Source organism: Watersipora subatra, chromosome 3 (genome assembly GCF_963576615.1).
Source record: "Watersipora subatra chromosome 3, tzWatSuba1.1, whole genome shotgun sequence".
Lineage (NCBI taxonomy): Eukaryota > Metazoa > Bryozoa > Gymnolaemata > Cheilostomatida > Watersiporidae > Watersipora > Watersipora subatra.
Window position 1 is genome coordinate 73695219 of NC_088710.1, and position 24581 is coordinate 73719799.

General features: G+C 39.1%; 1 protein-coding gene across 4 annotated transcripts in view; it reads right to left on the reverse strand.

Annotated features, from left to right (window-relative positions):
* Positions 1-5239: 5239 nt before the first annotated feature.
* The window catches only part of LOC137391735 (calcium/calmodulin-dependent protein kinase kinase 2-like), a 36925-nt gene continuing 17583 nt past the window's right edge, over positions 5240-24581 (reverse strand). For 3 of the 4 annotated variants that reach the window (XM_068078268.1, XM_068078269.1, XM_068078270.1), the window contains 13 exons: positions 24130-24184; positions 21223-21502; positions 18646-18831; positions 14043-14096; positions 12010-12061; positions 11311-11503; positions 10536-10624; positions 10109-10182; positions 9753-9932; positions 7992-8065; positions 7682-7904; positions 7451-7533; positions 5240-5904 (listed from right to left, as the gene is read on the reverse strand). In XM_068078268.1, coding sequence (XP_067934369.1) covers positions 5826-5904; positions 7451-7533; positions 7682-7904; positions 7992-8065; positions 9753-9932; positions 10109-10182; positions 10536-10624; positions 11311-11503; positions 12010-12061; positions 14043-14096; positions 18646-18831; positions 21223-21502; positions 24130-24184 — 1622 coding nt within the window. In that variant the 3' untranslated portion in view covers positions 5240-5825. Of the gene's footprint in view, positions 5905-7450; positions 7534-7681; positions 7905-7991; positions 8066-9752; positions 9933-10108; positions 10183-10535; positions 10625-11310; positions 11504-12009; positions 12062-14042; positions 14097-18645; positions 18832-21222; positions 21517-24129; positions 24185-24581 lie in introns of all 4 variants that reach the window. The other variant, XM_068078271.1, reaches the window with a different exon arrangement.

Below are 24581 nucleotides of genomic sequence, written 5' to 3' on the forward strand. Positions count from 1 at the left end.
CTAATTTTTTCACATTTACATTTAAACCCTTTTATAGTTGTTTTATTTTGTTTTTTAATTTATTTGACCAGCACAAAACATTTTCCTTATGATATGAAGTTTGAAAGTTATAGTTGTTTGACAAAGTTTGAAAACCTTTACAGTTGTTTTTATTTTCTCTCTTAATTTATTTCAACTACACAAAACACTTTTTTCATGATATGCAGTTTGAAAGTTAGAATGGCAAATGTTATATGTTAAATACAAATCGATGTTCTGTCCAAAGACTTTTTTATTACCCGCCGGGTAGTACAGCTAGTATACATATATTTATAGCATTTTGGGGAAGTCTGGGCACAAATTTTTCTTCTAGTGTAGTTTTTATTTTAGTCAATTAGTTCAAGTGTGGTAGAAGAAGCCAAGCAGAGGGTGGTTATTTTAACGAATTGCCTTTAAAGATTGGCAACTCGTTAAAATTAGTAAAATATGTGTAATTAGTATATGTATGTGCAAAATTATTCCACAGTATGGAAGTAGGCTGTGTGCCGTAGTGGATAGCATACCTGTCTGCAGAATCGAGCTTTTCTAGTTCAATTCCAGTGCAAAGTGATTTTGTCTCCTAAAACTTTACTGCTATAACTGGACACACAAATGACAGACAGACAAACACATTGGTATATATAAATACTAAGTGACTGGCATTGTCTGGGCAGTAAAAACGTTTTTACCCAGAAAATTTATTTTTATTTAACATAATTATACAACATTCACCATCATAACTTTTAAACTTCATATCATGAAAAAAGTGTTTTGCGCGGTTCAGATAAATTGAAAGAAAAAATAAAATAATTTTGAAGCTGTTTAAATGTGAAATAATTAGCAAGTAATGGCTAGATAAAGTATGTTTTGTTACAATAATTATAATGAGAAGTGAATTGATACTGCTACAACAATTACAATGAACTGAAAAAAAATAAACATCACGAATATGTTGAATTAATATATTGAACTAGTAATAACAAGTAGTACATAGAAGTGTGTCTATAAAAAATGTTACCATTGCTGCAGAAACTGTTCATTAATATTTTGAATACGACTATACTGGTACCTGTCGATAATCGATACTGACACAAACGTAAAATGAGATATCAAGATTAAATACATCGGTGAAGCTCATGAGGGTGTCTGACCGAACTGAGAGCGAATGTAGAAGCAGTTCTTACTAAAAAATGTCCATGTCATCATTTTATAGTTTTACAATTTTTAGCGATTGCCTTTTGCAATAACCGGAAATTGAAATTGTGATGTTACAGTTGCACTGTAACGGAACTTTTGAAATCGAAACGGCACAATTGAAAATTACAAATAAAGAAAAATGAGTAATGGATTTTAAAATGACTTATACAAAAAATTTCAAAAGAAGAACAAATGCAAAAAGTAATATTAATTTACAACAAAACGCACATATTTAGGTCAGATGCGCAGGTTCGCGTACTTGCACTCGCTATCATCGCTTAGCCTTGTGGTCAGGTGCGCAGGTTCGCGTACTTGCACTCGCTATCATCGCTTAGCCTTGTGCGCAGGTGCGCAGGTTCGCGTACTTGCACTCGCTATCATCGCTTAGCCTTGTGGTCAGGTATGCAGGTTCGCGTACTTGCACTCGCTATCATCGCTTAGCCTTGTGGTCAGGTACGCAGGTTCGCGTACTTGCACTCGCTATCATCGCTTAGCCTTGTGGTCAGGTACGCAGGTTCGCATACTTGCACTCGCTATCATCGCTTAGCCTTGTGGTCAGATGCGCAGGTTCGCGTACTTGCACTCGCTATCATCGCTTAGCCTTGTGCGCCGGTTCACATACTTGCACTCGCTATCATCGCTTAGCCTTGTGGTCAGGTGCGCAGGTTCGCATACTTGCACTCGCTATCATCGCTTAGCCTTGTGCGCAGGTTCGCATACTTGCACTCGCTATCATCGCTTAGCCTTGTGGTCAGGTGCGCAGGTTCGCATACTTGCACTCGCTATCATCGCTTAGCCTTGTGCGCCGGTTCGCATACTTGCACTCGCTATCATCGCTTAGCCTTGTGGTCAGGTGCGCAGGTTCGCATACTTGCACTCGCTATCCTCGCTTAGCCTTGTGGTCAGACGCGCAGGTTCGCATACTTGCACTCGCTATCATCGCTTAGCCTTGTGGTCAGGTGCGCAGGTTCGCATACTTGCACTCGCTATCATCGCTTAGCCTTGTGGTCAGGTGCGCAGGTTCGCATACTTGCACTCGCTATCATCGCTTAGCCTTGTGGTCAGGTGCGCAGGTTCGCATACTTGCACTCGCTATCATCGCTTAGCCTTGTGGTCAGGTGCGCAGGTTCGCATACTTGCACTCGCTATCATCGCTTAGCCTTGTGGTCAGGTGCGCAGGTTCGCATACTTGCACTCGCTATCATCGCTTAGCCTTGTGGTCAGGAGCGCAGGTTCGCATACTTGCACTCGCTATCATCGCTTAGCCTTGTGGTCAGGTGCGCAGGTTCGCATACTTGCACTCGCTATCATCGCTTAGCCTTGTGGTCAGATGCGCAGGTTCGCGTACTTGCACTCGCTATCATCGCTTAGCCTTGTGCGCAGGTTCGCATACTTGCACTCGCTATCATCGCTTAGCCTTGTGGTCAGGTGCGCAGGTTCGCATACTTGCACTCGCTATCATCGCTTAGCCTTGTGGTCAGGTGCGCAGGTTCGCATACTTGCACTCGCTATCATCGCTTAGCCTTGTGGTCAGGTGCGCCGGTTCACATACTTGCACTCGCTATCATCGCTTAGCCTTGTGGTCAGGTACGCAGGTTCGCGTACTTGCACTCGCTATCATCGCTTAGCCTTGTGCGCAGGTTCGCATACTTGCACTCGCTATCATCGCTTAGCCTTGTGCGCAGGTGCGCAGGTTCGCGTACTTGCACTCGCTATCATCGCTTAGCCTTGTGGTCAGGTACGCAGGTTCGCGTACTCGCACTCGCTATCATCGCTTAGCCTTGTGGTCAGGTGCGCAGGTTCGCATACTTGCACTCGCTATCATCGCTTAGCCTTGTGGTCAGGTGTGCAGGTTCACATACTTGCACTCGCTATCATCGCTTAGCCTTGTGGTCAGGTACGCAGGTTCGCATACTTGCACTCGCTATCATCGCTTAGCCTTGTGGTCAGGTGCGCAGGTTCGCATACTTGCACTCGCTATCATCGCTTAGCCTTGTGGTCAGGTGCGCAGGTTCGCATACTTGCACTCGCTATCATCGCTTAGCCTTGTGGTCAGGTACGCAGGTTCGCATACTTGCACTCGCTATCATCGCTTAGCCTTGTGGTCAGGTACGCAGGTTCGCATACTTGCACTCGCTATCATCGCTTAGCCTTGTGGTCAGGTACGCAGGTTCGCATACTTGCACTCGCTATCATCGCTTAGCCTTGTGGTCAGGTACGCAGGTTCGCATACTTGCACTCGCTATCATCGCTTAGCCTTGTGGTCAGGTGCGCAGGTTCGCATACTTGCACTCGCTATCATCGCTTAGCCTTGTGGTCAGGTGCGCAGGTTCGCATACTTGCACTCGCTATCATCGCTTAGCCTTGTGGTCAGGTACGCAGGTTCGCATACTTGCACTCGCTATCATCGCTTAGCCTTGTGGTCAGGTGCGCAGGTTCGCATACTTGCACTCGCTATCATCGCTTAGCCTTGTGGTCAGGTGCGCAGGTTCGCATACTTGCACTCGCTATCATCGCTTAGCCTTGTGGTCAGGTACGCAGGTTCGCATACTTGCACTCGCTATCATCGCTTAGCCTTGTGGTCAGATGCGCAGGTTCGCATACTTGCACTCGCTATCATCGCTTAGCCTTGTGGTCAGGTACGCAGGTTCGCATACTTGCACTCGCTATCATCGCTTAGCCTTGTGGTCAGGTGCGCAGGTTCGCATACTTGCACTCGCTATCATCGCTTAGCCTTGTGGTCAGGTGCGCAGGTTCGCATACTTGCACTCGCTATCATCGCTTAGCCTTGTGGTCAGGTGCGCAGGTTCGCATACTTGCACTCGCTATCATCGCTTAGCCTTGTGCGCAGGTTCGCATACTTGCACTCGCTATCATCGCTTAGCCTTGTGGTCAGGTGCGCAGGTTCGCATACTTGCACTCGCTATCATCGCTTAGCCTTGTGCGCAGGTTCGCATACTTGCACTCGCTATCATCGCTTAGCCTTGTGCGCAGGTTCGCAGGTTCGCGTACTTGCACTCGCTATCATCGCTTAGCCTTGTGCGCAGGTTCGCATACTTGCACTCGCTATCATCGCTTAGCCTTGTGGTCAGGTGCGCAGGTTCGCATACTTGCACTCGCTATCATCGCTTAGCCTTGTGCGCAGGTTCGCATACTTGCACTCGCTATCATCGCTTAGCCTTGTGGTCAGATGCGCAGGTTCGCATACTTGCACTCGCTATCATCGCTTAGCCTTGTGGTCAGGTGCGCAGGTTCGCATACTTGCACTCGCTATCATCGCTTAGCCTTGTGGTCAGGTGCGCAGTTCGCGTACTTGCACTCGCTATCATCGCGACTTCAATTCCAGTATGTTAAGGACTTTTCATCGCGAGATTTTAACCGTTAATTGCTGGACACAGCGACGACGGAAAGCAAGAAACCAACAGAAAACAGAAGGCAAACTTTGATATCTGTTTATATACATGTAGATATATAGATAGATGTGACTAAGCTTGTGCTCTCAGCGGTCTGATAGTGAGACTTCAGCAAGAGGACTGACAAGATAGAAATAAATAGTTTTGTATCTCTGACAATCTGTAACATCATATCTTAGGTTCTTCTTAGTCAACAGGTTGTTGCTATTCAAATCACTTATGAGTATGTGCAGACCAGACATGAGTCATGCAGTATAGCCAATCACGCATATGAAATACACTTTTATATACACACTCCTATAACAATTACACCTTACATATTACAGTGGTGCATCTAGACACATACCGGTATATAGCATACAAATTTAGTTAGTAAATCACTTTACAAGTTCAGCTGCATATATGGTTAGAACCTTCCCTTCCTTACAAATGGGAAGACAACTGCTAATTGCTAGCATTATCATTTATTGAATTGAGAAATGGGTGCAAGTTGCTCGTGACAGGCTGTCAAATGCTGGAGTTGGTGGCAGCAGTAAGTGATTGTCTGAGTCGATAGCAGCTGAATGCACCTGCAGTATGATCCGAAGAGAAAATGTGAAGACAGAAACAAGTTCCAGTAAAATATGATTTTATTGCTTATCATTAATAAAGCTAATAGTTATGTCTATGATTAGCTCCTCTCTTCTCACCGATCATAAGCTTATTTAAAGTATACAGATACTAATTTATCGCATTAAAAGTATTGTTAAAAAGATCATCGAAATAATCTAATCATATTAACAAAGTTTCCTGTCCTAATTTGAGGTTTACAGTGTGAGAGACCAGACAGGAATCGTACGCAGTATAGCTTATTATGCTAATGAAATACACACAGTATATACACTCCTATAAAAATCACATCTCAATTATAGTTTGCATAAATAATACAAATATTACATAAATTTCGCTGAGGGTCTTTCCATATAAAAATATCAAGAATGTTATCAAATACACAAATATAAATGTTTCGAAATTCATCTACAATTATAAATTATATTAAAAAATAAATGAAGAAATGTTGAGTTTTTGAGTAAATAAAACAACTTCTTTCAATAGTTAAAGAAGATGGCAAAGTTTTGTGAGTGGCCATGAGCTGTTCTGCTCGTCTTCTCTACTTCTTTATTGCAGGTATGAGATTCAAGCCAGTATATTGCAAATTTAGCATTGAAGGGAGTCTTTGCTGCCGGTTTCTTCTGAAGTAGGGGTCATCCCATTAGATGTTAGAGCGAGATTAGCTCTGTTAAAATAAAAATTTGTTGATACACCTCGATCTACATGTATGTGTTGGCTGGAGCTTCACCCAACCGCCTTACACCAGTTTCTTAGCTTCTCTCCTTTAAAACAGTTTGTTATTTGAAGATCTATAGCAGTGGTGAGGCGCTGCTGTTAGAACTAAGTCTATACAGTGATTGAATATGCTAAGTCATGCTGCATAGAGACCATAACTCTTAACCTCACACTCTAAACAGCAAATGACCAAGTCATAGACAAGGCAGTCAACTACTAGACTATGCACGTGTCTATACAATCAGGTGATGCACTCATGCTACATGCGTAATAGACTGCAGTCTGAGATTGTGGTCCAAATTAACAAAATTTATGGTTTTGTAGTTAACAAAGAGGATGCCATCAAGGAGTTAACACAGAGGATGCCATCAAGGAGTTAACACAGAGGACGCCATCAAGGAGTTAACACAGAGGATGCCATCAAGGCGTTGAGTCAGAGACGAAAAACATTTGCTAGCAAAAATGGCTTCACGAAGGGCTGGGAAAAAATTTGTCTCTTAAAACTTATAACAATCGGTGAAACATAAAATTGTTAAAGCGTACCAGAGGCTATGAAACTAATAAACAGATCACTAAACCTAATACATGTGCAGCCGTGTCCATGCTTTAAACCTTATTATAGTGCCTCATAGGCTTCGATACTTTATTGTGCGCTTCAGTTTCACAGACGATATGTCTTTAGGTTGAAAGCAACTGTTGGAAAAGAATATATAAGAAATTTTTGATGTAGACCTTCTTGAAGCATCCGAGTGAATAAAATATACATGAAGTGTCAAGTGTATAATGGTGCAGTGTCAATCATTTACAGATACATGAGGTGTCAAGTGTATAAAGGTACTTGAGGTGTTAAATATATAATACTACATGAGGTGACCGGTGTACAGTGGTACATGAAGTGTTAGGTATACAGTGGTACATGAAGTGTCAGGTGTACAGTGGTACATGAAGTGTCAGGTGTACAGCGGTACATGAAGTGTCAGGTGTACAGCGGTACATGGAGTGTCAGGTGTACAGCGGTACATGAAGTGTCAGGTGTCCAGTGGTACATGAAGTGTCAGGTGTCCAGTGGTACATGAAGTGTCAGGTGTACAGTGGTACATGAAGAGTCAGGTGTCCAGTGATACATGAAGTGTCAGGTGTACAGCGGTACATGAAGTGTCAGGTGTACAGCGGTACATGAAGTGTACAATGGTACATGAAGTGTACAGTGGTACATGAAGTGTCAAGTGTACAGTGGTCCATGAAGTGTACAGTGGTACATGAAGTGTCAGGTGTACAGCGGTACATGAAGTGTACAGTGGTACATGAAGTGTACAGTGGTACATGAAGCGTCAGGTGTACAGTGGTCCATGAAGTGTACAGTGGTACATGAAGTGTCAGGTGTGCAGTGGTACAAGGGCTCACTTCAGAACTCCCTAGTTTGATACTATTATCAATGATAAGCTGTTATGCTGAGCTGAAAATGTACAAAGAGCAATTGCTAAAAGTCAGCCTACCTGCTGCCAGGAGCTGACAACGGTCGCTCCGATTTAAATGGATGTCTAAATGACCTATTCTTCAGTATCTTCCGTACTAAGATCTGCAAGATTGACAAGGCAAGTCGTGAACATTCCTACCTTCCAACTTCAAAGAGATACATGCTGTATTTCAAAAAGAAGCTCAACTAATGCTTTGCCGCTGTATCCACTCAGACAATGACTTACCATTTAGTTGCGCTTCGTACTTACAAGTGTTTCTAGCTTAGGGATTGTGCGTATTGAGTTTTTGATGTCCTCATCGTTTACTTTAATGAGACCATCAGGGCAGTTCTGCGACGTCTCCAACATTGGTTCAGTACCATCCTTAGTTACCCAGGCATTCAGTTTAAGCTCATCTAATGTAATTCTTGATTCAGGCTTTTTCTCAAGCATCTGGTTTATACACTCTTTACACTGCCAACTGATCTCTGGACTAGAATACACAACCATAATTATATATGTTGAGCATATATGCAGTTGAGTAACATTTCTAGATGTGATGTCAACAACAAACTCCTACCTTTCAGGGTATGGCACTGGGTCTTTGATTATTTTCTGATGCAATGCTACTGGTATGTCATCCAAGTATGGACACTGCAACGAAAGGGGTTCTAATTCATACAGTGACGGACTACGCAATTATGAATAGCACACACATGCATCCAGAATAAGAGGATATATGCAAAAACATACATAGAGTTTTGCACATACAGGATGTATACATATTGGATACACGCGCATGTTCCTATTACAACTATACAGTTATGCACATAAAGGACGCATATACCGCAAAACCTGTATTTGAGCGCCAACTTTATTTGAACGCCATCTCTATTAATTGACCACCACTTCTATTTGAACACCACTGTAGAAGGTTTGAACACTACCCCTAAATGACCATCACTTTGACATTCTTTGTTCCTTACGAACCCATGAGTGATCAGCAAAAATGCTTTCACAAAATTGTACTAACAATGACTCCGGTTACAGCAACAACAATTAATTCTTTCGTTGCTTCTGCTCGTATCAAAGTCCATTTTTCAACTCCAACACTTTACAGTTTTTCATTAAAACTTTGAAAGCAACTTCATAGAAATAATTAATAACCGTATCGGGCTAATAATCAAGACTTGTTTAACGCGAACTTGATACATCAACGTATATAAAAAACTGTTTAACAGTTACTATGGAATCTGTACTACTACTTTGAGGCTACGACATCTGTTTAGTACACGTGTGCAAGATTACACATGGTTTTCCAATATTTGCGTGACGAGTGTATTTTAAATGGCAAAGCGTAAAGGTTGTACTAGTTCACTTTTTACTATTTCATCACTACAGAAAAACAGTTGAGGTCAGAAGATACTGAGCCAGAAAATGAAATGAGTCCAAACGAAAGCAACAATAAGAACGTAACTGGTTAAGCAAACGATGCAAATAGTTTTGTTTCAAAAATGTTAATTTTAATTTGTGCATGTATTATAAGTATGGTTTGTTTATGTTACTTGTTCCTGAATATATATCTGTAGCGTTTGATAGATTACTATTATATAATATAACCTATAAGTTTGCAGATTTATAGCATAATAATTGATAGCATCATTGCAGTTATATAAAGCTTACGACGAACCAATACTCATAACTCCACTTCTGCAAACTAGCAAATATATCAATGAGTGCAATGAGCTTTGATGCTTTATTGTTAAATTTAGAATGAAATAAAAAATTGAAAGCTCCAACAAATCACAGCGCAGGCTATAAGATCATCATAGATTAATTGCAAACAATAGATATCAACTGGTAGAGATATTACTCAGCATTCCAATGCATATCAATTTAGAGATCTATGACAAGTTGAAGGTAAGTTAGCAAATTCATTGCATCTGAAACAATTAATGTCACTTTACCAGAAGGAGAGTACAAAATATAGGTGACATTCGCTTCACCCGTAAAAGAGTTAAATTTATTTTCCCAAAATTCTGACGAGCTATTAGAAAGATATAACGCCACCCTCTAATTGAACGTCACCTCTAATTAAGCGCCACTATAGAGGAAGGGTTGAAAAATGGAGTGCCATGGCGTTCAAGGAAAGGTTTTACTGTATATATGTTCAGATTAGATAAGTCACAAAAGTAGTCAATGTATACAAGTAGTCTGTGATCCTTGCATGCGTGTAACTTTGAAAAGCTGTACTTTATCGCTCTCAATTGGATGCTTAAATGACTCCAAAAGAGGCGCATGCGATGAAAAGGGGTCAAATTACATGAAGTGAGAAGCGAACCTTGCCAAAGACAAAGCAGTAGAGTGTGATGCCAAGAGCCCAGATGTCTAATGCCTTGCCACTGTAGAGCTCTGTTGAGCCTTGCAGCGTCTCTGGTGCCATGAAAGCGGGAGTTCCGGCTGTGTTGGTAAGGAATGCATCAGCACCGGTAAACTCATTGCTCACACCAAAGTCACATATCTATCAAGAGAACAGCTCAGCCGCTAGGTCTCTATGCAAGTTGATGCGATATACTATATCTACTATATAAATATGAACTATAGTCCTTAAAGCTATCTACTTCCATTAGGGGAGAATAGCCATGCGTAGGTAGATTAAGTACAAGCTTGCACAGCCAATACTAAGGTTTTACCTACCTTGATTTGTCCAGACTCACTGACTAGCAGGTTAGAAGGTTTAATATCTCTATGTACAATCTTTTGATGATGCACTACAAAAAAGAAGTCATCGGTAGATTTTAACTACAGGAGACCACATTTACTCAAACACAGTTTCTAAATATAATATGTCAGTTTTACAACTCAAGAAGTATCTAGTGATCAAATTGTAAACTTTTTGAATTGCATGTCAATCTTGAAAATAATTTGTGCTAAAAATTAAATTATTGTTTCTGATTTATCATGAGAAAACAATCCCCTCAAGTTTGTATCTTTCTAGTTTTGTAATATCTAGCCTTTTACAGTTTATTGCCACTTTATAATGTAGTTTAATTTATGATCTACACCGCAATATTGCATATTGGAGCTAAATGCAAAAACACATCAATACAACTTAGATACGCACAATATTCTACACCGTGAACAACATCCCTGAAGTATCTCCGTGAGAGTTTCTCATCAAAGTAGTTGTCTGTTGGTACATCCATCACCTCTCTAAAAAATGACGGTGAGCATAAAATTGTCATCACAGGCGTAATACTGGAGTGTGGCAACACATGTGAGGATGAGCCTAGTGTGTGGCAGCGCTCACGAGTTTGAACCTGGTAAATGACAGAACACGTAGGTAGGCCATGCGTGCAAAAGATCTTAGCATTTCACAAGAACGACTGCTGTTGTAATGAACTTTTTCTTTACTCTGTTATTCATGCAAATAAAGTTTCCTTTTGCACAACTTAATATACATGGAGGCAATATTATGAGGCAATGCTTTTAAACCTAAACTCTATAGGTTGCTGTAAAAACATCTTTTTGGCCAAAAGTTTTTGTTTCAATGACTGCTAGATAGGAGTGCTGCTATTTCAATTATAATTATGAGCTGCACCTCTTTGCTGGGCAAAGTATGCAGTAGAGATTTGTAGCATTACTACTTCGATTAATACATTTCAATAGGTGCTACTTACAAATCAAACAGCCTGCAGGCAGAGGAGGGAGATACTTACTGAGGAGGGAGATACTTACTGAGGGGGGATACTTACTGAGGGGGAATACTTACTGAGGAGGAAGACGCCGAGGAGAAAGACGCTGAGGAGGAAGACGCTGAGGGGGAAGACGCCGAGGAAAGATACCGAGAAGGGAGATATGGAGGAGGAGAATACTGAGCTGAGGTATGGTGCACTCACCCATGCTCGACAAGCTCGAATGCCATATAGAGGTTATCCTGCTCAGGATCATCAAGCACCTCAATGAGCCGTACAACATTAGGATGGTTGAGTTTCTTGAGAATAGCAATCTCCAAATAGACTTTCTCTAGTGGGTTGGCAGTAGGTTTGGCAGCGACTTTTCGAGCGCTTGGTCCTCTTGGTGGGGGCCTTCCTAAGGATCAAATCACAGAATCCGTCACACAACATGCTAAAGCTTCGGCTTACACCAAAATCGCAGACTAATGCAGTTATGCGGGGCTGGGTACTATAAACTCTGTTATGTATTTGCCTTAGGACAGTTAGGTACTACTTGAGCAAAAGGCCTCTCAGGTACTCATTGCCTCAATACACAAGGGTTGAGGCAATGAGTTCAAAGCAGAGTCTGCAGTGCTTCACTTTTTTAGATGCTAATTTGCAATTTTCTCACAGAAACTAGAAAAATACTGACAGAAGATATATCAGGCTCATTTTAAGTAAAACGAAGTAATCAAAGCATCGGCAATAAATATTTGCCTCAGACTATACTAGACGCAGGCTAATTATCTCCCAGGGACTCGTGGGACAAGACATTATGCCTGGGAGGCAACATGGCAAGCAAATAATTCCAGGTGTCATCGCTGCTGCGCGGAGCATCTACAGTGGCTGATAGTCTAATCAGCACTCGAGTACATAACTCACTCATGAATCCTGCCTTTTTGATTAGCTTCTTCTTCGATAGTATTTTCATTGCCTGTAATAAAGAGAAGCGGCGACTGACAAACAATAGAGAAATGTAGAACAATAAAAGCAATAGAATATCGCATGGACTATTAAACAATCATTATCAAGCGTCAAACTTAAATTTAAATCGTAACTTATCGTTTATCTAGGTAAATCAGACACGCTGTTTCCGATTTTCTACTGAAAATAAAGATTGGTCCACTAACTTTCAAAGTTATAAAGGCTTTTTCGCAGCGTTTCAATATCGGTCTCAAAAACAACACAATCGGCACAACAAGCTGCGCCCATAAATATGTGACGTATGCTAGCTTTTTAGAAACAGAAGTTTGGAGATGTTTAGTCCGATTTAAAATAATAGAGATGAGTATCTTAAAACTCATTATTATCTAAAATCAGCCTTCAAAATAACCTCTGTCTTTAATGAGAGGTAGATAAACTATTTAAAATTGCTCGTGGCCTGTTACAGAATGTTTGATAGGCTGAACGATTAGAAAAATCAGCTCAAAAAAGCGCGATTTTATCACAAGCTAGTGTTCTTATCGCGCTTTTTTGAGCTCATTTTTCTCGGCGTTCAGCCTATCAAACATTCTGTAACAGGCTACGAGCAATTTTAAATAGTTTATCTACCTCTCATAAAAAACTGAGATTATTTTGAAGGCTGAATTTAGATAATAATGGGTTTTACTTTTAAGATACCCATCTCTATTATTCTAAATCGAACAAAACAACCCCAAACTTCCGTTCCGAAAAAGCTAGCATATGTCACACATTTATGGGCAGAGCTTGTTGTGCCGATTGTGTTGTTTGAGAGATCAATATTGAAACGCTTTAAAAAAGCCTTCATGACTTTGAAAGTTAGTGGACCCATCTTTATTTTGAGTACAAAATCGGAATCAGCGTGTCTGATTTACCTAGATAAAATAATAAAAGTTGTACGTGGTAGTTATGGTTTAAAATTTTAGCCCATCAGAGTAGCATAGATGAAAACTCATTTGGATGATTCCGATGAGATAGAAAAACGTCTCCGCACCGCTGAAAAGTCTCAAAATGTTGCAAGTAGTAAAGCAGCCAAACCAGACATAGTTTTAATTCAACTAAGGCATGATCCCTTTACATACACAGATCTGTTGTTTGTGAGCAACTTTATTTGGATATCAAAATTTCTCATGAATGTGTATACAATCCAATGTTAGTTCTCAAACTCTCAGATTTCAAACATATTAGAATTCATGCAAAAACTGTAGACTCTGTTTTAGATGCTGAAGACAAATTTAGTACTTGGACACTTCCCAAGATAAACCTGATAGCTTGGCTTGGTTGCCAGGTGCCGCTCTCATCCACTTCCTCTTTCCCCTTTCCGTATCATTAGTAGGCCTAATTAATTGTTGTATGCCGTTATGTTTTACAGAAAGAATAAAAATGTGCTGTTTCTACACTTCTTTATTTGACACTAATCTTCCTAGAGCTGCAGCCGAGGCATGAGCTGCTACAGATGAGGCAATAAATACCCTGATTAGCCTTGTCTACTGATAGAGTAGCTATAAGAGATCCATAGTACTGTATTACCTGCTCTCTTACTACGCATTGTATGTTGTAGAATAATATGAAAATACAATACTTCTAATGTGGTTATTTAGTTATGTAACGGATTAAAATTGTTTACATTATTATTAGCTAGAAAAAACGTGTCAGAATTGACGCACCACTTTTGGAACTGATTGGTCAGATATTGAAGCAATGACCTAGCGATAAAGCAGCTGCTACAGCTGCTGCCTATAGAGGGCAATGATGATGATTCTGACAGCTGACAGCTGACTGGCAGACTTAGAGCCTGTGACCCTTAGAGTTGGTTATAACACCTCTATAACACATGGGTGTGAGATCGCGAGTCACAGACCGATCAGCAAACAGGCTGACAGGAGAATGATGGAAGCTAAAGAAGTAGCAGCTGTGTAAGCAATACTTACTAACTGATGCCATTCAGTACTTACATAGTAGTTCTGATCGCACTCATTGTAGGCCAGTTTTACAAGTCCATAAGAACCCTACAACAATAAATCTTACCTCAGCACCATAAAGGCTGATAACAAACGAGGTAGAATAATCAGATATCTTTCCTGCTCCAAGTTACATGGAATGTTGAAAGGTTCTGACCACACATACTATGTACAGCACCACCTGAGCACACATACTATGTACAGCACCATTTGACCACACATACTATGTACAGCACCACCTGAGCACACACACTATGTACAGCACCACCTGACCACACACGATGTACAGCACCACGAGTGTCCTATTCTTGGCTTGTTTTAATTATCGAGTCGATAATTATCGTATAGATTTCGCCAAAATCTTGATCAGTTGACAAACTTTGAAAAACTTATTTTCGGTCGACTAAAACTTTTTCAAAAACCAATTTGCACACAGTTGTTAAGTATTGACAACTAATCAGAGTGGGTCGACTGTGTTTTCACTTTTTATGCAAAACAAGCTAGCGTAACCAATAAGATTGATGAACATATTTGCACAAGTAATATCAATCGACCGAGCCGATTGGTTGATGTTCTCATTTGGGGAGCAAATTGGCATTCCAAAATCAGCCGAAAACTAACAACAGATTATCGGCTAGTGAGCTCAAAGTTTACAGAGTTTTTCCGATTCTCTATGAGTAGGTTAAAGTGGTACGCGTGACAACATGTCAAAAGGTATCTGTAGTTGAATGGGATTCGTGATAAGCATTCGTTTGGATCATATCCAATTTATCCATAAACCTGCAGCTATCTGCTACATGCTCCTTTTACGTTAATTACTCCAACAATGATCCAATAACCATTTTGAGCAGACGGACGGCCGGGTTTGTTATAAAGCAAACAGTCAACTCAACTTTGTTATCATGTCGTGTACCTTCATGTCCCTCAGTTAAGGCGGGTAAGCCATAACTTTTTTAAAGTAGCGAGTGATTGGAATCCAAACAGCTCACACGCACCGCAATCGCATATCCCCTCCCCCCCCCCCCTACACATGAGCAGCTGCAAGGACCCTAAGTCTTCAGCCATGCACACTCATCACTCATTCAGTGTGTGTTCATGAGGCAAAGACCAGCCCTTGGAAATCAAATAACAAAATGTAGTTGTACAGTTAATATTGATTGTAAATTGATATTAATTGACGAGGAGATTAGGGTAGCAACTGTGTAGAATATCATAGTAGATTTATTAATTCATAGACTTATTTTGGTTCCACTATCACATGATTGCCCTGGCTAAGAATGACTTTCTTTGACCCTATAGAAACCAGTTTATATGTCTCTTAAAAGCAGGGTTGTGACTATTATGACAAAATCATAACTGCTCGCTGATGCCCGGATGTAAAATGCGTGACACTCAGGCCTGTATTCCCTGGTTGCAAGTTGGAACGGCAAATTATATTTTGACTAGTTATGAACACCTGGGGGTTTGGGGGAGCGGTGTAAGACCCCAACGGGATTCGGGGTAGCGCCCCAAGGCTCTGGACCTTTTAAGCATCAATAACCCTCAATGTATGCATAAATGCTTAAATGGTTCGTGGAAGGCAAAAAATTTTCTTTATTTAACAAACAATAATAAAATTACGATATAAAACTCATGACACTACAGATCTCTGTAAGGGACATTGACAGAACAAGAGATATTACTTTTTTATAGCAATAGCTCTTGTTCTGTCAATGTGTCCATGGCAGAAATTTTTCACAACTGATTCTGTATCTATTTCAACATCTTTATATATGTGTAATATTAGATTATTTAGACGAGCTTGCTCCATATAATAGTGCTCTTCATCGATGTTTTGATTCAGTTATGTTATGATAAGGAAAATGCAAGTTTGGAGGTCTTGTTCACACCCCCACTACAAGCAATTAAGTTCAGTTTTCAAGTCTTAACAAAGTCTCACAAGATCACTCATATGGCGCGACCACCTCGGAGACAATATAGAATGCTAGTTGCTAGTAAATTAGTTGTTGGAAATATTGAGTGAACGAGCTTGGACTGCAATTCTGAGTACTTAGCCGCCGAAAATCACTAAAATCACTAAGCCCCAGGGAATACGGGCCTGATGACACTTGCTGTAAATTTTTGCCAGGGTATCAATGTAGTAACTGTTGTATTAGTAGTGCAGTAGTAAGCATATCACAACCATGCAGTATATTTGCATTGCACACTTTTACTACAGCTCAGTAGGGGAGGAGTAGGATAAGCGGGCCTCCAAAAGTGCTAATAATTTGTTATCTGAATATATTCTGCCAAAAAAGCCAAAAAAACTTCCTATTTCATGTCGCCATGGGTTTAAGCAATTGCTACAATACTATAATGGCGTTAGACTCCTGCACTAAAACATTTGATGAAAAATGAGTTTTAAAACTGTGGCTCATGTATCCTTTCAAAGAGGATACATGAGCCGGTATGGAGGATTCTCGGATACTGCTTTTCTGTCTGTTTTCTTTTTGTAAAATTGTGGCATGATTATCTGAAATAATAAAAAAATAGAATAGATGGACCACCTTCCCAATCTCCCAGGTATGTGTGCATTTATGTAGGATACTTGGACCGCCCGGTCCACCTATGCTACCATGGCATGGACAATGTATCCTTAGTCAAAACATTAGTAATTTGATAAGTTTTGAGATTAAAAAGTTGTAAATGTTTGTTAAAATGCATTGATTGGCTCATTAAATGTTCAACTTTGATATAAAATTCAAGCCCATAACATCTTTTTAATAATTACAAAGACCCAACCAGCATTGACTTACTAGAAATAGTCAAAGTTTGCAAACATAAGGCACCTCACCTGCAGCTCTTTGTATGAATGTTGAAAAATGTTAAAAAGGGTAACCATGGGCTCTTTGTTGATTGAAAAAATTGTTGATAAAATTTGTTGATAAAATTGTTGATAAAAACATTATGGCAGTGGAAAACATTCACAGATAACACAGCTGCCACAAAAAGGGGTGGCCTATATATCCTCTGTGACCATCTATCCTACACCTCCTCTACACAGTATACACACAGTACAACTACTTTCTAATGCGCAGTAAGCAGTTCAGTGTAGTGGCGGTATTACCTACTGCACACTGTGCAGCGCTGTATGCTCTGAGAGTATTGCTAGGGCGCATTTCGCAGTGCTAGACACGGTAGGAACTTTTGCATTACACTGTACATGCATGCACAGCACATTCTCATGAAAACTTATACCAAAATCAACTTACTGAGTTGACTTGGATGAAACACCAACAATTCTATTGCAATTCTAATGCGTCACAACCCTGCCTAGAAAGAATGATGGTTTCTTCAATGGATAGTTTGATGCATGGAAATGCATTGAACCAATCTAACTGCACTTTTTCGGTATCGAAAACTTTTCAGGTATAAGAACAGCTTTCAGTGACTTACTGTCACTTGTAGATTAATACAGACGGTTTCACTTGGGAACCGCTTAAAAGGTTTAAGAATGCGGTTTATAAATAAATACACTGCACGAGCTATAGATACTCTCTAATAAATACATGCACTACACGAGTAATAGATACTCTCTAATAAATACACTACACGAGCTATAGATACTCTCTGATAAATACACTACACAAGCAATAGATACTCTCTAATAAAGACACTACACGAGCTATAGATACTCTCTAATAAATACAGTAGGGGAGTAATAGATTCTCACTAATAAATACACTATACGAGCAATAGATATTCTCTAATAAATACAGTACACGAGTAATAGATTCTCACTAATATATACACTACACGAGCTATAGATACTCTCTAATAAATACACTACACGAGCAATAGATACTCTCTAATAAAGACACTACACGAGCTATAGATACTCTCTAATAAATACACTACATGAGCTATAGATACTCTCTAATAAATACACTGCACGAGCTATAGATACTCTCTAATAAATACACTACACGAGCTATAGACACTCACTAATAAATACACTACACAAGCTATAGATACTCTCTAATAAATACACTACACGAGCTATAAATACTCTCTAATAAATACAGTACACGAATAATAAATTCTCACTAATAAATACACTGCACGAGCTATAGATACTCTCTAATAAATACAGTACACGAGTAATAGATTCTCACTAATAAATACACTACACGAGCTATAGATACTCTCTAATAAATACACTACACGAGCAATAGATACTTTCTAATAAAGACACTACACGAGCTATAGATACTCTCTAATAAATACACTACATGAGCTATAGATACTCTCTAATAAATACAGTACACGAGTAATAGATTCTCACTAATAAATACACTACACAAGCTATAGATATTCTCTAATAAATACACTACACGAGCTATAAATACTCTCTAATAAATACACTACACGAGCTATAGATACTCTCTAATAAATACACTACACGAGTAATAGATACTCTCCAATAAATACACTACACGAGCAATAGATACTCTCTAATAAACAACAGGAATGCACAATCATCAGAACTGTATTGCATAGGACATAAAGCAATGTTGTTGCTGTTGTACTAGAGTTGTGTACTCTTACTGTTACTTACCTTGCCAATTTCATCTTTGAGCAAATATTGATTGAGTTGCGTGAAAGAGGTACCTTGGGGTTCTGTTATTAGTACCCGATCAGACTGCCTCGTGGGATTAGTATTTAAGGAACCTTTGTGTGACCCAGTGTATACATTTGGAGCATCTACAGATTTGGACTGTCTGACCAGAGCTCTCTCAGGTGCCTGCAGGAAGAGGTATTCTTATTATTATTGTTATTATTATTAGTGAAGTCTTGGTTGAGAAATGGTGATGATGGATCTTTGTCAGCCAGTTAAAAATATACTCGTGGCAACGATATCAACTCTCTGCTGCTGTGCATTGAAAGACTCAAGCAAAAACAAATCAGATACAAATGAAGACTCAAAGTAAACAAACATATTAGTGCTTATGTAATCAAAACCTCTCATTGCTACTTGATATTTCCATAATCTATAACTTTTTTCATCCTATCAATCATCTAGCAATAGCAAATTGATCACCTAGTTATAGCAAAGTGATCATCTAGCTATAGCAAAATAATCATCTAGCAATAGCAAATTGTATTAAAATTGTCTACTAGAATGCTTTAAGAGACTGATTTAAGGAATCTACAAGTTGTCTGAAGTCAGCAACAAACGTCTACACTGCAAAGCATGCATTACATGTGCTTGTATGTACACATGCACATATACTTGTATGTGTACATGTACATGTGCTTGTATGTGTACATGTGCATATACTTGTATGTGTACATGTACATATTCTTGTATGTGTACATGTACATATTCTTGTATGTGTACATGTACGTATTCTTGTATGTGTACATGTACGTATTCTTGTATGTGTACATGTGCATATACTTGTACTTGTAGAAATACTTGTACCTGCACATGTACATATACTTGTACATATGCTTGTACCTGTACATGTACATATACTTGTACATATGCTTGTACTTGTACATGTACATATACTTGAACATTTATAGCTTTTGGTGTACTTTGAAGATTCAGCTCACTTCAGAGCTGAAAGGCTGCTGCTTTGTGTTTACATATTTAGGATATCGCTAAGCTCATCACAGAAAGATGCCTACCAATCGCCTTAACTGCCAGGCTGTTTTTTATACCAGGTGATTGGTACAAAAAACGCTATCAATCCCATTTCTCGATAAGCTTCAACAATCAATCAACCAATCATTGTGTTCCAGGAAAGTTATAATATTCCGAGAAAGAAGAAATGATAAAGTTGTATGATTGATGACTGTAATACACACAAGACTGCTGATACACGAGGTGCAGATACATACTAGGTTTATATACAGCTGGCTTGTCTAGATTACATCATACAAGCTCTGAACCAACATAACAACCCATGACTAGAAACAGTCACTAGAGTTTCAACAATGCAATGAGTGCTGAACACTTTTCATTCATTTTGAAGCCATCTTGGTGGATTGAGGTGATTTCTTTATTGAAACATAATAATTCAAGCATGTATTAGAGCGAAAAATAACTTTTTCAGTATCCTTTTCTACTGTTTAAACACATCGGCTAAATTATTTGTCAAGGTCAGTTAAAACAGCAGACTATTATGATTACTATTAGCTACTGTATGTCTGTATATCTTACACTAGTGTACATAGTACTGTATATCTTACACTAGAGTACATAGTACTGTATATCTTACACTAGAGTACATAGTACTGTATATCTTACACTAGAGTACATAGTACTGTATATCTTACACTAGAGTACATAGTACTGTATATCTTACATTAGAGTACATAGTACTGTATATTTTATACTATAGTACATAGTACTGTATATCTTATACTAGAGTACATAGTACTGTATATCTTACACTAGTGTACATAGTACTGTATATCTTACACTAGAGTACATAGTACTGTATATCTTACACTAGAGTACATAGTACTGTATATTTTATACTATAGTACATAGTACTGTATATCTTATACTAGAGTACATAGTACTGTATATCTTATACTGTAGCACATAGTACTGTATATCTTATACTAGAGTACATAGTACTGTATATCTTATATTAGAGTACAAAAGTACTGTATATATCATATACTAGAGTACATAGTACTGTATATCTTAGACTAGAGTACATAGTACTGTATATCTTACACTAGAGTACATAGTACTGTATATCTTATACTAGAGTACATAGTACTGTATATCTTATACTGTAGCACATAGTACTGTATATCTTATACTAGAGTACATAGTACTGTATATCTTATACTGTAGCACATAGTACTGTATATCTTATACTAGAGTACATCGTGCTGTATATCCTATATTAGAGTACAAAAGTACTGTATATATCTTATACTAGAGTACATAGTACTGTATATCTTATACTATAGTACATAGTACTGTATATCTTTTACGATAGTATGTTTTTGATTCCGGCTCTACCAATGTAAACTTTGCAAATAGAGCTGTTTATAACAAAAAAAGGACAACTAATTAAGATGAAAACGTTAACAAATGAGTTATTGTTGCGAATGAACACGATTACTGTGTCTTTGACTGGCACAAGATGGAACAATTGAAACCACTTACAGCTAGTTTAGATGTCTGTGACTGTGAATCGGCAAGTTCTATGGTTTTTGATCGGCGGCGTGCGGGAGCATAGTCAGATGAGTTCCTAGAGTTCTCCAGGCAGCCTTCCATGTTGCTCTTGTTGGGTTCAAGGTGTAGCTCATTAAAAATTTTGGTACTCTTCTTGTCAGTGCACTCGTTACAGCGACTGTCTAGTTTGTCTTCAGTATGAGTCCCATTCCCATGCGTAGTTTCGCCATTCGTTTGAGCCGAGACAACTTCCTGATTAGACCGTTCTTTCCTGCAATCAGAATGCTGCATGTAGTTGGTATGCAGTGAGCTCAATCAAGAAAGGATGGGCTATCACTATAGTTTTATGAAAGGATTAATCAGCAGGGTTGAGTCACCCGCATCAAGGAAATGGCTTAAATTCGCAAGTCAAATAAGTTGTGTCACTCGCCAATTTTTATTAAATGTTCCATGCTTGCGAAAGATGGAAACGGTACTTGTGAATGATGCGCGAGGAGTTGCAGTGCAAGCTATTCCATTTTAAACATTTTCCAAAATTTAGTCTTTCCTATTTTGAAAGCGCGCTGCTAAACGAGACAGGTGTGCGCCGCTGTGACCTCTGATGACGAATTATTCCTCTTGTTTAACAAAGTGCTTGCATGGTAACTCCACATGAGCACAATTCCAAATATGTATCATCCACACAATGGAATCCTTGTTGCCTTATGACTCTACATTCTCAAAGTCAAGCAACAAGTGAGGCCTTAATAGTTAAATAACTCAATACAGACTCGTCGCGCACCCTAAAGAAACCATTCATTTGAGGTAGCTACAGTATGAGCGGCCAGTCTTGTGCTTACTGCCGCTGTATCACCTCTCGCTTCAAGTTATCTCTAAATATTCAAACATTTGCCATTTCTTCCGATAAATGTGTAAAATGTGTACTAATGATTGGCATTTCAGATTTGTGTAAATTTATCTAATCTAATCTTAAGTTCGTATCCATCTTTTGCCATAGGTATTATCACAGCAGGTAGGCCTACGCCTCTGGGGCTGTACAAATGGCTGTACCTGGGGATGTTTACCATCAGGCAGAATACAGTAGCTATGTTCACAACAAGAGATGATGCACACCCTCCATCAAATGAGTGATGCAAATATATTCGCGTGAAGACTCCCAAGTCGACCTACTTTAGGCGTAGATATGAAATGAGCAGAACAAATTCAAGCAGTAAATACAGCATAATCCCCTTGATTGTTTATACCCATGTGAGCTAAGACTATCTAGTCATATAAATAGAGACTTGAGAAGCTAAGGCTACATAAGCATACATAACCGTTGAGCTATTTGAGCATATGCTTATGGACAAGGCAAAGGATACCAACAACTGTCTACACTAACCAGGGAACTAGGATTCTACAGCAGCGGCAGCACTAGCCAGAAGAACAGAGGCTGTCCAGGTGTCACCAAACAACACTACAGTACAAGTGTTATATAAAGCTGCTATCGCTGAGTACAAGCACCTATCGACCGACCAGCTGACCAAGTGAGGAGATACTAAAATGAATTAATGTAATCAGTGAAGAAATCAATGAGGATACCTATTCGCAGAGAATAGAGTGAGGTGCTGGTTCCAGTCCTTCATACCTTAAAGAAAGAAATACTCCGTACAAGCTGACAGTCAGCTGCTGCCTGTTGTACTCTGACTACCGGTCTTGTGTACGTAGTAAGTAGGCAGGTAGTGATTATCACTCTCCATGCACTTATCATCAGCCAGTTATACTAGCAAATCTACGGGAGGGCGAGTGTGGAGTACAATAGTTGATAGCAATCGCTGGCTTGAAAGAACAGAGAGCATAAACTGATTGTTTGTGAGGCCTGCATACATACAGGCATAAAACTGTCACATTCAACAGATTTTTGAAAGAGCTTACAAAGCATGCTGAGCTTTTTATTAAAGCTCCTGCTAGGATGTGGATAAGTTTTCCACAGGGCTCATTGCTGGTTCCTCTTTGAAAAAGGGAAGCTTTTGCCTGAGTAATTCCTGAACACCGAGACACTAAATATATGGTTACATAAAAAAGTCATTGTCTATCATCTGATCAGGATATATTCCTCAAAGGTAGAGGCATACACTCGTGATCCTATGGCACCAGTTAGTGGACACCGGGCTATGCCACGGGATATGAGCGAGGTGACCTTCACGACCTTTTCAGACCAAATGAGAGCAAACTCTGAGATGGAAAAAAGGCTAGAGGAATGGTCAATAACGCTGTTTAGACACTCTGTTTTTGGTAATTGATATGTTGGTCCATACACCAACATGAGAGCTGTTAGTAGAGCCAAAACTGACCTTGTCATTCAAGCATTAAATGCTCTATACAGTTTACAGCCCTATAACATAAAATGTAAATTTCACTGAACATTAAGAATTTATGTAAATTTTTGGATTCGTATTACGTAAGAGATTTGATATAACGTAAAGCGTCCAGTCTGTGCAAGTTGCCAAATTCAATTTGAATAAAGAGAGTTCCAACCAACGCTAACATTAAAAGTATCATTTCATCACTCACCGCACTTTGGCAAGGAAAAAACAATGCATAGGGGTATCTGGATTATCTATTATACATTTCTTCTTTGCGGCATACACCTTTCTGTAGAGAAAAAAGTTGAAAAAATGAATTTAAATTGGCATTGAAAGCGTGCGTTCCCCTTGATTTAGAGTAAAATTAATCGAAATCGTAGAATCTAAACCAAGTAGACGTGATGAGAAAAAAGGGCAAAGTGGTCGAAACAAACCAGTAATACCACAATTACTGTACAGTCATTAAATTGAAAAGTTAAGTTTATTTTTTTCATTTTAAAAAGAAGGGTTGAGCTTAGGATGATATGATGACTATTGTAGCTTCTGAACTTACCCAGAATTCATCTGGCAACTTGGTCTTTCTCCCTTCACATCAACAGTGCTCCCAGCTGAAAAACAAGCATTACCAATAACTCTCAAGGCATCTATTTTTAACTCTGTACATATAGTAAATAGATATAGACATGTAACTAATGGACACGCTAATGGTATGCTCGTTAATGCTTTTACAAAGGAAAACGGTTTTTGCATCTTCAGAGCCTAAAGATTGATTGACATGACAAATGTTGATTTAAAGTGAGGATATAACGCGTAAGTATGAAACCCAGAAGCGTTTAACATAGACCATGAGAGTTTTCTTATTTTTAGCCAATCTTGCTTTTTGTGTCACATACAAGCCAACTTAGATTCAGGGTGATCATGTGTATGAAACTTTTTCTTTTATTTAAAAAAAAACAATGATACAGTGTTTTAAATATAACATTATGACACATTTGTGTGTTTTTG